The sequence below is a fragment of the Prosopis cineraria genome, unplaced genomic scaffold (genome assembly GCF_029017545.1).
Source record: "Prosopis cineraria cultivar Desert tree isolate PC_DT_omini unplaced genomic scaffold, ASM2901754v1 PC6, whole genome shotgun sequence".
In the NCBI taxonomy this organism is placed as follows: domain Eukaryota; kingdom Viridiplantae; phylum Streptophyta; class Magnoliopsida; order Fabales; family Fabaceae; genus Prosopis; species Prosopis cineraria.
The window spans coordinates 33,879,643-33,895,280 of record NW_026555337.1 but is presented as its reverse complement, the minus strand read 5'-3'; the positions used below and the strand labels follow the sequence as shown (position 1 = coordinate 33,895,280).

The window sequence follows — 15,638 nt, the reverse complement described above, 5'->3', positions numbered from 1 at the left end:
TTAAGCTTCGAAACTAATTAACATTTTTAAATAAATTTAAAGATTAATATATTACAAATAATCAACAATAATCACGCAATAGCTTATTGGTGAGACATTGAGAAGAACATACTCAGTTCATCCCCCCCCCCCCCAAAAAAAAAAAAAAACACACAAGAAGAAGAGCATACTCATGAAAATCAACAGCGTAAATAATTAAGCCAAGCCCATGGGCGGAGGGATTTGAATGGTTCAACCCAAAATCCCAACAATTGAGTCATCTTTTTTCGAAAGAAAACAAATATGTTATATTAAAATTGAAATAAAAAGATTAAAGTATAATAACAATAATTAACACTACCTAGCGCGTTCTACTGTTTATATACATTTAACTTACAATTTCAATAATTGATTAATCTAACGGATCTCAAGACCTGCCATACTCCGAATATTTTTTATTTTTATTTGGAAAAAAAGGTCAAAATCAGTTTTTTGTCCTTTTAGTTTCCTGCTAAATCTAAATCTAGATCCGCCACATTTGAACTGATGAGAGTCTTAGTAGAACATAGTCAAAGTGGAACCATTAAATATAGGTCACACAGTTTTGGCAAAAAAAAAAAAAAAAAAAAAGGTCGGAGGCATATTTTCCTCCCTCGAACATGATCTCACCATGCTCTGTTTTAGATCAAGAAAAACAGAGCTTTCTTGTATGTTGATATAATGATGTTGACAGCCACAATTTAATATTCAAAAGTAAACAAGTTAATATATATCGAGAATCAGCTATTAAACATTCAGTGTCTTTGCACCCAAACAAATCAGTACACCAGGATTTATTCAGTCTGAGGAATCATCCAAAACCTAATTTTCCCAACTTATTCAAGTACCATCAAAACGCATTCATTTACATTCACTCCAACATGAAAAAAAAAAAATATAAAGCACAAAAATGAAATCCTAGCTAAAACCCAAAATGTCTATTTTTAGCAGCAATTGTTTCCCAGCATTGATTTTGCCTTGCTAGAATATCTTGGCGTGCTTTCAGAAGATGAGTGTGATTTGCCATAACGCGTGCATGCACTTGCAGTGCGGCATCCAAGTCCTTTTGAGCCACTTCGACCACTCGTGCCGCCTCTACCTCTTGATTGCGTGTAGCCGCCAGCATTGCCTCATTGGCCTTGAGATCACAATCCAAACCCTTTAGAATTTCATGGAAGCAATCAACTTCGGATACATAATCACAATTAAAAACCCTAGTCTTGATAGATTCAAGCCAGTCCTTGTCAAAGCCTAGAAGACATGCATCCTTTAATTTATCTTCCAACACTCTCGTCTGCCTCAGTGATGGTGAAGGGAGTCCTGGTGGTAAGAATGTTGAGTATATCAAGCAACACCCTATAGGAAATGCACAACATTTGAGTGCTTCGATCATATGAAGACAAACACAGTTGTGGGTGAGTCTTGAGTGCCTCTGCCAAGAGGGAAGTCTCAGAGCCCTCTAATTTCATCCTATCAACTATCTCTTGCACCTCAGCAACATTCAAAGATTGATTAGTCTCAGTAAAAGTAGGTGACATCATTATAGGAGCAAAAGATGGTGACACTGACGATTGTGCATCAGCAACAATTTCTGGCTTTGTTGCGCCATGATGTTTAACACTTTTGCCTGACAAAAAACCGTAACATTTGAACATGAGACCACTAAATCAAATAAGGATATGAAAGATGCTTAGTTGGAGGTCAAAGGAAGGAATCAAGTCAACTAGTTAATGCAATATGATCAGCAGCAGGGATTAGGTGAATCACCTCTAACGTCCCTACTAGAGTTTGCTTGGTCACCATGAGATGCTGCATGAGTTCGTTGGTCTGTGGTTTCAGCACCACTTTGGATATTACTTCCTAAACAATGAAGCAATATTTGGTAAGAATTACCCAACAACTAATCACATTGTCATGGATATTTCTTCCTGATTGAATATAAAGCGAAGATAGAATATGAAATATACTGGGATTTAACTAAGAAAATGAAAGAAATGATAGTAAAATAGGTCGTTAATGAAACTCGCCATGAGTAGACTTTGAGGGAGCTTTTAATGACAAATGACTCAATAGCAAGACTGACTTAAAATTTTGCTCGTTTAAAATAACTGGTATGGGTAGCACAGAAGGGTTGCCAATAACAAAATATATATATATATATATATATAAACATGTTTAACAAATAAAAGGTTGAAGGAATTCATTTAAAGAAAGCAATAGATACCATGAATGGTAGTCTCGTGCTCTCTTCCCAGTGAAGAACTCACTGCCTCGTGATTTCGGTATCTTCGAGTTGTTCTCAAGCCACCTGTAACGCCCAAAATGAGCAATCATGTGAGATATGAACCCTGAAATAAAGACCTGTAGTGGATCTTGTTTACTCTTACCTCCCTCTTCCTCTTGTTCTTCTTCTTCTTCTTCAAAAATTTTTGAAGTTGAGCTCATTGTACTACCGCCAGTAAGAATAGGTTCCTTATATGATAGACCATTTATCATCATCATTATCACAATAGCTAATATATTAAATGCTCAAATGATTGCAAGAAGCCCACCTTCCTAGAAGTTAATGAGCTGGGATGTAAGTTCTCCAAATAATTTCACTTTTGGCATTATTTTTGGACAAAAATAAATGATGTATTGGAAGATTAGTTTAAAATAGAGAAAGGAGATATCTTTGTACTAGAGAATGGAAGCATCTAATACAAGTTTGGAGATATAATCGTGTTTGTTTTCTTTTAATACCTTGTCAAATTTATTTTTTTGGGATTTTTTTGCTAACTTTTATATGAAAAGACGCACATCTTATCCTTTCATAAAATAACTTTAAAAGAGAAAATTTATTGTTCATAGAGAATGATAGTATTTGATCCAATCTTGTGGATATGATAATGTTTGTGATTGAGTATTAGCGATAGATAACTATAAAACAGAAAGGGCAGACAATAATATACTAGAGAATGGCTGCGTCTAATACAAGTTTGTGCGTGCGTGCGTGGGGGGGTCATATTTAGCAAAAAGTAATATAATGTCAATAGAAAACAGTAATATATATATATATATATATATACATATATTGATTACTAGTACGCCGCATTCTATTACTCTTAATTTGTCACAAACATGATCTTAATATTTTACTGTGTGTGTGTGTATTGGAGTACCATCAAATACCATGAGATATACCTTCGATATGTTTTTTGTCCCGTGGTTTGTTGTGGGCCTGCTCTTACTGATATACAATTTATCTAATGAATTTTCAATCAGATATGTAGTTATCATTCAGAATCTACTCTTATCGATATAACATAAGTTGAAATAGAATTTAGTCATGCCAACCAACTCATCATACATAAAGATGATTAAAGCATCATGCATAAGTTATAGCCATCAGGCATAAAACCTATAATATATTTAAAATAATAATAATTTCACTTTTAGAGATGTTCTACATGTGAATATTAGTTATCTCAAGGTCATTTGAGCACTTGCTTCTTTATGATTTTAGATAAAAAATAAATAAGAGTACTCAATAGTTGATCCCCCCTTTTCTATTGCTAGGTACAAAATAAAGTGAAGAGACCAGATTAGGAAACACATATTGGTTGATCAATGGCTTTTGAATCAGATGGTAAATTTATCAATTTTGGCATTTCAAGAATAACATCCTCTTCAACAATTTCTTTCTTTTTTCCCTAGTGCCCAAACCAATATTCATTGTAAAAGTTTTAGTCATGCGGAATTCATCAATAAAATAACTTTTGTTGATTTCTTATATAAATATCTCATCAAATTCAATATTTTTGCTTCCATTATTTGGATTAAAAATAAATCATGTCTCAGAAGATAATTTTAAAACAAAGAAATTTGATAATTTTATACTTTGATAGCATGTACTATACGCTTGTAGATATAATCATGTTTGTGAAATAGTATTAGAATATAATTAGCTACAATATTTTCTACCAACTTTTAGATTATATAAAAAATATGTATCTATTCACAAGATAACTTTAAAATATATAGAATATATATCAATTGTTAATGGCATTTTATAGCTAAAACACTGTCGCAAACATGATTATGTCCACAAGGTGGTGAAATAAGACATACCCTTGTGAAGTTTGGTGAACCAATTTGGGATTTTTGGATTTTCAAACTTGGGCTCTCTTTGGTATCTCCCGTGCCTGACTGATTTGTATTTGGATGTGAAGAAACCTTCTCCTCTATTTTTGCCTCAACATTGGAATCAAGATCCTTTCGGCCATCTTGATGCTGAGTAGCGATGGTTTCTGCAAGTAAGATTTTCCAATGTCATGTTATGGTGATCACATAATAATAGTTTTCAATTTGAATGTTTGAATGCATACCATGAAAAGAAAATTTCGGACAGTTATCCACTGTTGAGCGATTTTTTAATGTTTGAAAATCAATCCCATGGCAGATGTTACATGAGGCTTGGATTTCTTTCCAGTTTTACACATCTTAGCTTTGGAAGCAGTTCCTTCTTGGCCATTTCTTTCGACGCATCTGGTCTAATCAGCACATGCTCGAGGGAGGAGGCACCTCCTATCTGCAAAACCTCTAGTTGAGGAAAGGTACCAGACCTTGTGATAGAGAACAAATACTTCAACTTGTGACAGCCCTCAACACTCAGCAGTTCTAACTTTGGGAAGCATGGTTGATGAGGGAAATGATCTCCAGCACTTTCCTCATTATCCTCTTCAATGATCTCAACTAATTCTTCACATTCCCATATCTATACCCACTGTAACCGTGGTAGGCTTCTCAATGTAGAGGTAGAGAAGACAACTTCAAGCTTTTTGCATCCTCTGATTACCAACACAGAGAGATTGTTGAGGCTTAGAATGTATTTGGGGCCCACACATATATTCCTCAACTCCCATAAATCTGTCAACAGCAATTTTTGTAAACTTGATGTTAATGGTTCAAGTCTTTTTTCATTTTTCTTTGCGTCCAGATTTTTCAAGTTGAAAATCTCTTCTATTTTGAAATTTTTTATTTTAAGCCTTTTCAAAGCATGCAATCATATCTTAGTTGCCTGTAAAATACAAAGACACAACATCAATATCACATTCCAATTTAACATTATAGAACATAGGGGAGGAAGAAATAATCAAATTAAATTGAAGTAAATAAAATTATTCTCAACAAATTAATAAAAAAATAAAAATTAGAGAAAAAATTTGATATTAAGATCCATCAACAATTATTGAATTAAATCATCCTACAAGTATAACAAAAATACTCCTTATTCTTAACAAACTATGGAAAATCTAATTGCCCAATCATTAACACTAAAAACACATACCTCCTCCATACCGCAATATAAGTCATTGGTAACAAATTTACATTTCTAAAAAGAGTTTTTTTAAATCTTTATTTTCTAAAAATTTTCACATCTTTTTAATCATAAAAATTAGAGATAAAAGCATTTGATATTAAGATCTGATAACAATTATTGGATTAGATCAAACATATTCTAGCATAACAGTATACTCCTTCTCCTTGATAGAATATGAAAAAGCTAATCAACCAAACATTAACTTTGAAACACAAAAATGTGTTGAGTGAATTCAAAATATGATTCAGCAAGACTCTGTTTTGTTGCAAAAAAGAAAAAAAAGGCACTAACAAATGACACAGTGAATGGGGAAGGCGAGTGTGTGATGCTCACCTTTCAACATTTAATATGTTATAAACTTGTAGGTAATTGTAATCTAATTTAACCTACCATTCACACTGATATATGTGAATGTGTGAAGTGATTGCAACACTAGCATTGTTAAACATGAAAAATAGAGGCAATTGTCCTTCACCATTTTAACATCATAAAAAATAGGGGAGGAAGAAAGAATCAAATTAAATTAAAGTATATAAAATTATTCTTACTCAATTAATAAAAAATAAAAAAATAGTGAAAAAAAGCATTTGTTTATTGGGATATGGTGGTATAGAAACTCAAAAGAACAAGTGATAATTAAACACTATCAAATAGGAGGAAATTACTCTGTTATTGCTTGACCATCCTTGCACAACTTTTGAAACCTATTTATACCGATCGTACATGGACATTTTCATCTCAAATATTAGACAAAGCTTTTAACATAGGTTAAAAGAGTCACATATGTTACTAGCTATTAATCATGGCCGTTAACAGGCAGTTGCGAAGACTTGCTTATTAATGGATTAGTAATAGTAGGAGAGTATTGATGTTCAGATCATGATTCCATTTCATATGGTAACAATTATTGAATTAGATAAACTTGATAGCATGACAATATGCTTCTTATCCTTAGCCAAATATGGAAAAGCTAATAAACCAAAACATTAACACTGAAATGCATAAATGTGTTAAGCAAATGAGAATTTAACAAGACTCTATTTTCTGAAAAAATGGGGATTAGCTAGGACTCATTGAATGGGAAAGAGGAGTATATGTCATTCTCACCTTTCAACATTAATATGTTAATAAATTTTGTGGGCAATTGTAATTAAACTTAACTTATCATTAACGTTAAAATATGTGAATGTGTGAAGTGATTAAAAATTCAACCACAAACGTGCAAAACAGAGGCAATTGTCCTTCACCATTTTTTTAAATTCAATATTGATTAATGTAAATAAATAAAATCTTTTTTTAATTTTAATTTGTAATGCATATATATATATATATATATATGAAATCATGACTCAAATTATCAAATAACATCTACTAGGATTGTTCAAAATAATTACTAATAAGACTAGGAGAGAAGTTAAAGTAGAGTCATACCTTTGTGGTTGTGGAGTCTTGTTGTGTTGCATGATCACAAAACATAAAATCATTTAAAGATCTGATGCTAAACATAGAAGTACTATCAATATCCAAGTGAATGGCCTCCAGAGATAACCCTCTCAAACAAAAGTTTTTAGGACACAAGCTAACAAGTTTTGGCACATCATATATCCTTAGATTTTCCAGAGCAGGAAAATCAATGCAAGTTTTGATATTTTGATTCTGATGAGATAAATTGTCATCATGAGAGCTACTTCCCAACACATATTCCATTGCATTGCATTTTAAAATTTCTAGTCGTTTCAACTTTGGAAAGATGGATTTGTGATTCATATGAGTTGTAAGACCTCCCTCATCTACTACAATGCATTTTAGTTGATGACATGTTATGATTGTCAGTTCTTCCAAGGAAAGGATTGGGCCATCATGTAGAGCAAACAATGATATTAAGTTGTCACAATTCAAGAGTTCCATCTTCTTAATGTTGATCAATAATTGCATGGTGAGGCTTTGAGTAGCTTGAAAAGCTCGATGAACTGCATTTGTGGATAAATCTAGCCCTTACAAATACATAAATTATGTGCATATCAATGCATACAATAATCAATAAAATCTGCATATAAAAATTATTTTAAAAGAATATTAGTCATTTAACTTTACATAAGGTTTCTTTTTGATCTTTTAATTTTATAAAGTATTTTTTAGTCTTTTAATCCTAATATCATTAGTTTGATTACAAAAAATTTATATATTAAACTTTTAAATATTAACAAAACATTTTCAAATATTAACATATTAAGTTTAATTTTTTTAAAATAACAATAATTGACACAAAATAATCATTTAAAACTAACGGTGTTAGGGTTAGATGAATGAAAATATATTTTTAAAATTAAAAAATAAATTGAAACTTTATATAAAATTAGAAGACCAAAAGTTCATTTTAACCTATTAGTTTAAGGTCTATCTTTTAATCTCTTTTCTTTTTTCTATTTTCTTTTAATTCTTGTGAAAATTCCGTATTGTAATATATACTCATACACACACACATAATTTCTGCATTAATTTCTTTTTCTATTCATCATATCTATCAATGAAAAAGTAACATCCAAAAATATACGATTTTGGAAAAGACAAGCAAATTAGGATAGGGAGAAAATAGAAATATAAGATATATTTGGTACTAAATGACGTGATTTTATATGTTAATTTAAATAATTGATTGATAATGTTTCCTTTTTTTTTTTGTAACAGTTTTAAGAACAAATTAAATTGTTCTGTTTTAAATGTCTGTAGTATTTTATTGTATAGCCAATGCCTAAGATTTCAAGACAAACAATTAATCTAAAATGATCCAGAGAAACAGTGTGAAGAGATGGCGGTATTCAAATCTAAAATTATTCATTATCCAAATGCTTACCATATTTGGGACATCTTGAAAGCAAAGGAACACTAAAGCTGGGAGATCAAAGTGCATCTCGTGATGTTGATTTTGACTGGATAAATGATCCTCATGCTCGTATTTCCCAATAGCACATTTTAGCTCAGAAGCACCCTTGATAGTCAAAGATTTGAGACTCTTAAGTTGCACAGATAATGGTAATGAGGAAGGAGATAAAAATCCCAACCCTTTGCAATCATCAATTTCTAGATTCTTTAAAGTTGGAAAAATGGAGCGGCATTTCGTGGAAACTTGAGCATTATCTTCAACTTCTACAATGTACTTCAGTTGGTGACAACTTTGGATTGTCAAATTTTCTAACAAAATCGTTGAGGCAGTCGGTAGAGTGAACAATGATAGAAGCTTTGAACAGTTTTGGAGTTTCATATCCTTTATATTTTTCAATGATTGAGTTAATGGGCCTTGGACTGCTTGTAAGTTGGTGACTCCATCTCTGGATACGTTTGTTTCCTGCTGACAAATAAATTGAAACCAAACAATAAACAAAATTCATTTTCAAGTTTAACTAGTGTTTAGTAATTAGTTATATTTTGTCAAAAAGCCGTCATTTTGGTCAAATTTTGATTTGTTCACTTTTTTGTTGTCATATTAATATAATTGCCATATTTCTCTTTTCCTTCATCAAATTTAAAATCTTAAAAAATAGTTTTTGTCACCATGCTATACTTTGAACAATCCTAAATAAATCAAACATATGAATATTATGTCATTAAAAGAAAAAATTAGCTCTAGTAAATTATTATATCAGATTATATTAAAGCTCATAATATGGGTTAAGCCCATGGGCTCAACCTGCCAAAAAAGGTAAGTTAGGTTGAAAAAAATGAGTTTCTTTAAATGCAGGTCGGGTTTGGCCCACATTGTATAACTTGAACCCCTAATGAGCTAACTTGTAAGTTAGTGGGTTAGTCCACTTATTTTTTTCTTCCAAAAATCAATACATTCAAATTTCTAAACAAAACATGTTACACAAATAATTTTTCACATCTCGATTTTATTAACATTTCTTCTAACCAAGTTATTTTTATTCGTCCATTTTTTAATAAAAATCTAAAATAAATATTTTAGATATTTTGCCAAAATTATTTTGTCATTCTTGAAGACGGCGTGAAAAGATACTATTTTTTTTTTTTCAATTTGACGACCCACACTAGTACTTAATGTTATAACTTGTAAAAGAAATGATACAAAAAAATGGAAGTGTATGGGATTCATTTTTTTTTGGAGTCCAAATCTTCTAATTTCATAAAATTAAATGTTATATTTGGAAAGAGATTAAAAAAAAAAACAGAGAGAAGGAGCGTAATTATTAAACATAACTCCACCTTTCTCGCAGACCATATAATTGTATATTTTTCCCCCCTTCCTGCCACTTTTTCCAGAAGAAAAACAGGAAAATACTTTTTGTTCGTTTGTTTGTGGCAAATGAAGCTTTGAAAAAATCTACTCAAACTAATGTTATATCAACTTCTAATAAAGCCTCTAATATTATGAATTTAAACATTTTACTATGTTTGTTTGTTGATAGTATATATATTTATTTTGTATTGTATTAATGTATTTTAAATTTGTATTGTGTTTTTTTAAGGATTTAGAAGGGGTTTTTTTTGTTATTTTAATAATTAGTTTTTATGTAGAAAATATATTTTTTTACTGTAAAAAACACTAAAAAAACAGTAAAGCATTTTTTATTGGTAGGTTAGCCCATAAATGTAGGTTGGTCGATATATAGACCATATAGGATGTGGGTCATACCAACTCGTTCCACCAAGCCCAAAACCTACTGTAGGCCAACCCATAACTCGCGAGCTAGCCCATATTATCAGTTTTAATTATATAACCTAAACTATTATAATAAACAAATCAAGACATATATCAAGTAAATTAAGACAATAAGTGAGATTTTAAAAAGAAAAAAGGCATTAATCATGTAGTATAATAAGAAAATTGGGAAAAATAATAGAGATCTAATTTGTTAACCAAAAAGAGTCATTTATGATGGACAAAGCAAAACAAATACCAGTAAGTTAAAAAGAGTGTTACCTTTGTGATTTCCCAATTCAAGCATTCTTCACTTGGACAAATGATCAAATCAGTAAAAGATATGATGCCACAATTGTCCAAAAAAATAGTATGAAGAGATGGCGATACCAAGAAATAATAATTCTGGACACAAATGCTTATCATACTTGGCACACCTTTAAAGCAGAGGAACTCCAAAGTAGGAAGATCAAAGTGCTGCTCATTTTGTTGATTTTGATTTGCTGAAAGATCCTCATGATGGTACTGCCCAACAATATGTGTTAGTTTAGGAGCATCTCTAATCATCCAAGACCTCAAATTTTTAATTTCTAATGATATTGTGGATGGAAATAAAAAATCCATGTCATTACACTCCTTGATTTTTAGCTTTTTCAAGTTTGGGAAAATGGAACTACAGTTTTTTTGATCTTTATAATCATCTTCATCGTTGGTTACCAAGTGCTTCAATCCATCACATTTTTTTATTGTCAATTCTTCCCACAATATCATTGATGCCATGGATAAAGTGAACAATGTTGATTTTGAATTTAAGGAGAAATCTACAAGTTTCATCTTCTTGATATGACAAACAAGGAATAGTTGTCCACCAATAATAGCAGCAGTATCTATCCATTTCTTTGATGCGAATAATCCCTGCAAATAGACATTTTTATTCAACAATTGAACCACTTAATTTAATTTTTTTAAGAAATGCATGGAGATATGGAATCTATGAAAATAGCACTTCATTTAATTATCAAATATACATGAAAACTTTTTATTCGGTTATATATATAGTATGTTAGTTATATTTATATGTATTTGATTATACTCAATTGATGTTATAGTTCTAGACACATGAGGCACAAGCACGCAGATATATACATGTGTAGGTATTTATAGTCTTACCATTTTACCAAAAAGATTTTTAACAAATGCACTTGCAAAATCTTATTACAAATTAACTCAATTTTGCATCCAAAAATATTTCAAATTACCTTTAAATATTGGCAATTCATATAACAGATATTTTCAATGTTCAAACCTTACTTTGTTCAATTGTGAACCATTTTTCTTCTTTTGAAATAATTGGCAATTTACATTTTTATTCCTTGAACAATATATATATATATATATATGAGACACTTGAACGAAAATAGTAAGGCAAATGCAGCATACCATTAGGTTTGTGCGGTCAAGTGGTCCATGATGAGAAACAATAAGATTAGTCTCTTCACTAGCTGGCCTCGATTTATTGAGAGAACAACATGCTCGAACCCAAGAGAGAGCACATGTGGTAGGAATTTGATGTATGTTGTTGGACTTATGTCTTGAAAGTGGAGATGATGGCTTTTGCATTGATGAACTCTTGAGTTGCTCATAGTTTCTAAAAATTCCACTTAGTCTTGGTACTCCACAAAGTTCCATCTCTTTCAGTGAGGGGAGCATAGCATCTTCCCCCTCTTGTAACTTATCAAATATGTATTCCAGCTGCTCACTCTCATATATACCTATCTTTTCTAGAGGTGGAAGGCCTCTAGCATATAGGATTGGAAATATTACTCTTAATTTGTTGCACCCTTTGATTTGAAAAGTTATTAATTTTAGGAACAATGAGTCATAACTCTTTTGATTACTGTTGCCATCTTCACCCACTATGATGTGTTCAAGCTCATTGCAATTTCTAATTGTTAATTCTTTCAATTCCTTCAAACTTTGAGCCGTGCATGGTTGGAAAATTGTTGTCAACATTGGACAATCTTCCAATTCTATAGACTTTAGATGACATAAGTTGAAGTTGCTTTTGGAAAATATGCTCCTCAATTTCTGACACTCCTTCAACCTCATGATCTCTAATTGCTCCAAAAAGTTAGACGGTTGAGAACCTGAAAATAAATCTTCAATGTCCATTCTAGAGAGGTGTAGTTCAACCAAATTACAAAAAGCAGTCACACCAGAATTATGACCATTAGTATCTACAAGACACTCCAAGTGAGGATATGAGCTCAAATGAAGAATAATCAAATCATTCAATGTTTCTTCCTCATCTATTGCAACAAGATCAGGGACAAGATTCTTCCATATTCTTTGTTCATGCTCTCCTTCCAAGATAAGAAGCTCGGCTCTTTTCACAAGTTTCTTAAATGTTGCATCTGAGACTAAATGACTTAGTTCGTCTATTATAAAGCATCTTAACATGGAACCATGATTTTGAAAATAATATGAAAGATGATTAGAAGATATACAATATTTATGTAATGTAAGAGGAGATCCATTTTGAGAAATTGCATCTTCTTCTTCTTCTTCATCACACCTATTGCCAATAAAAATTAACTCTTCTAATTGTGAGCATCTTTCAAGCACTTTAAAAGGATTATTTTCTTCAATTTCACATTCTTCTACCTCCAATGATCTTAACTTCTTTAATTTCAAAAATTCTATTGGTAATTTAATGATTGAACAATCATAAAACCAAAGAGTCTCAAGACTCAACAAGTTTCCTAAGATAGAGATGTCTCCTAACTCTAAATTTTTCAAGATGAGTGTTTGAATCTCCTTTAATGATTGAAGTGAATTTGCCAATGATAGGACTTGAATTCTTGGGTAATAACTATAGCGATCTAAAATGAAAACTTTGAGACTTCTCATCTCATTAAAGAATGTTTCTGAGCGATCTAAATCCTCTGAACCACTTAAAAAGATTAATAGGAACTCCAATTTCTTTCCATTAAATTCATCAGGAAAGTTATCATTCTTCCAAAGCAAATATCTCAAGTTCTCTTTTATAGGCTTTTTCAAATCTGTGATTGATTGAATATATTTGTCTTCTATCCTCAAGGCCACCTCACGAACCAAATCATGCATCTTCACAAGATCTCTTTCACTACTTAACAGCAAAGAAGAACTTGTGAGTTGCCTTATAGCAGCATGCACTTCCAATATTCTTTCTGAATAATCCTTGTCATTTTCTCCAAAAGAGCTTAACCCTATACCAATCTTGCTTAAAACTTGAACAGGAATTTCTTCATCTTCTGGGAACATGGAAGATATCAAAAAGAGTTTTTTGGCCTTTTCTTTCTTCAAGTTGTCATAGCTTAACTTCAAGCATTTATCAACATCTTTTAAATTTTCATCATTGACATCAAGTATTGACTTAGAACTCTTCAAGGTTTTCAAAGCAATCTTCCAATCATTGGGAGGCCAATTTTTTAACATTCTTGCGACTGCTACAATTGCAACTGGTACTCCTCCACATTGCTTCACAATATCTTGAACTAGACTCTTAGAAATGGTGGAATTATTAATACTAGCATTTGTATGGAAAAGCTTCAATGCATCCTCCTCATGTAGCTTCTCTAGTTGAATTGTCTTTTGGCATCCCATATTTTGACAAATGTTTAAGTTGCGTGTAGTTATTAGTACACTACAACCCTTACGCTGGAGAACAAATGGAATCCCTAACTCTTTCTTGAGATCAAACTCTTCCCACATATCATCTAGTATTACAAGTAGCTTTTCTTCCATACTAGTGATTTTGGACCATATTCTCTTCGAGAGTTCTTCCTCCTTGTCATCATTTGATTTCAAATCTAAACGTCTTGCAATTTCACGTCGAATGTTTTTGAAATCAGGAGGCTTAGACACAACAAGAAAGATAACTTTGTCAAATTGAGATCCTTCAAGATTTTCACCGACTTTTAATGCCATTGAGGTTTTTCCTGTTCTCCCTAAGCCTTGTAATCCAACCATGTTACAATTTTCATCTTCTAATGCCTTCATTAGCTCTTGGAACTTTGACTTTCTACTCTCAAAATCAAGGAAGATTTATGGTGAATAGTATTTTATACTTGAAACATCCACTTGACCTGCCACTATGCTCAAGTTATTACATCTTTTGAGGAGGTCTTCTATTTGCAGAGTCTTTTGTGCAAATTCCTTGCCGCACTGATATTGGCACCAACAATTAGGACATAAGCCAAAAAAGCACTTCTTTGCTTTAATGTTATAGTTAATGAGACTATTTGCTTCACTTGCCCACTGCTGCACTTCATTTGTAACTCTTGAAGCACCTTTGGCTTTTCCCATATCTATGTTGATATCCTTGCACTTTGCAAGCAACCTTTCCCTTTCTTTACAAAAATTTTCAACATAACTGTTGAAACAGCATAAATATTGAACTTCATTTTTCACTAGATTCACCAAATTCGAAACTTGATCCTTTGCAACGTCAAGAAGGAAACCCTCCATCTAACATGGATATGAGGAAATATGGTTAGTCTATCTTGCTATCTAGATCTTGGCTATGAAATTAGTGCACAATGATGATAATGATTGAATGTGAAAGCTAGATTTACAATGATACAGAAATTTGACAGACATGCAAATTAAGGAGGTATGGTGACTAAATAGAGTAGGAGTAAAAACATATTGTTACTCATAATAATAAAATGGTACAAATGTCATGCTGGATAGTTTCTAAGCTAAAAACATGGCTAGTATATATGTTTTCAAGTTGGATTGGCATAGCTTCTAAGTTGGATAAAGGAGTAGTCACTTGGGACTAGTTCAAATGGCATAGTAGGATGGGATTTACGTGGTGGTCAAGTTTTCAAATCTTCTTAATGTAATCCAAAAGAAAATTGAAAAAAAAAAAAGAATTGCTTAAAACGTGAAAGACACCATAGATTGTGAGACAATGGAACCATATGGTAGGAAGTAATGAGAGGTGATAGTTTCAGTTTGAATGTTTACTTAGGGCTTGTTTAGTTTTTGTTCCCCTTTTTTGTTTTTAAAAATTATTTTGTAATACAATTTTTAGAATTGTTTTTCAAAACAAAGCAAAAGGAAATTCTGTTTAGTTATGCTAATTTAAAAAAATTATAATTAAAAAATAAGCGAATAATGATGGTTGCATAGATGATTAATTGTGGTTGTTTACGATAGAAATTGGTCAAGCTAACTATATTTTTCAATAATTAAATGTAATATGTTTTGAAAACAAAAAAAAAACAACTTTAAGATATTTTGGTTTTTTTGTCTTTAAAAACAAAAATGAGAATAATTTTGAAAACAATTAAATTCAAAATACTGATGCAAATGAGTTTTTTAAGGAAAAAAATAGTTTTTGAAATAAAAACCAAACATACTCTTAGTTAGTACTCTCCTTTTGTATGGTTCAATTCAAATTGTACTTTAATCTCCTAAGCTTTATCATGAAATTGGAATATATACCATCTTGACGTGCAGAATGCATTAATTCCTGAATTGTGACACACAGGAGGAGATCTTCATGCAACAATTTTGGAAGATCCTCGTTGGGATTCCTTACCTATGGCCTCA

General features: G+C 31.5%; 2 protein-coding genes across 4 annotated transcripts; both read right to left on the bottom strand.

Moving 5' to 3' along the window:
• Window positions 1-794: 794 nt before the first annotated feature.
• Window positions 795-7,114, bottom strand: LOC129312490 (uncharacterized). Of its 3 annotated transcripts, XM_054955129.1 has the most exons (8): window positions 6,812-7,114; window positions 4,386-5,077; window positions 4,129-4,307; window positions 3,202-3,263; window positions 2,406-2,490; window positions 2,243-2,326; window positions 1,786-1,878; window positions 795-1,645 (listed from the first exon to the last, which is right to left on the bottom strand). In XM_054955129.1, the coding sequence occupies exons 5-8, from the start codon at window positions 2,461-2,463 to the stop codon at window positions 1,293-1,295; spliced, it is 588 nt and encodes a 195-aa protein (XP_054811104.1). In that variant the 5' UTR covers window positions 2,464-2,490; window positions 3,202-3,263; window positions 4,129-4,307; window positions 4,386-5,077; window positions 6,812-7,114; the 3' UTR covers window positions 795-1,292. The 3 variants fall into 3 exon arrangements, with proteins under 3 accessions (XP_054811104.1, XP_054811103.1, XP_054811105.1); XM_054955128.1 differs by lacking the exon at window positions 6,812-7,114 and having other exon boundaries at window positions 4,386-5,197; XM_054955130.1 differs by lacking the exons at window positions 3,202-3,263; window positions 6,812-7,114 and having other exon boundaries at window positions 4,386-5,197.
• A 226-nt stretch (window positions 7,115-7,340) lies between these two features.
• On the bottom strand, window positions 7,341-15,638 carry LOC129314093 (probable disease resistance protein At4g27220). The gene is made up of 5 exons (XM_054957465.1): window positions 15,531-15,638; window positions 11,478-14,546; window positions 10,320-10,952; window positions 8,235-8,726; window positions 7,341-7,374 (listed from the first exon to the last, which is right to left on the bottom strand). Exons 2-5 carry the CDS (start codon window positions 14,076-14,078, stop codon window positions 7,369-7,371), a joined length of 3,732 nt encoding a protein of 1,243 aa, XP_054813440.1. The 5' UTR covers window positions 14,079-14,546; window positions 15,531-15,638; the 3' UTR covers window positions 7,341-7,368.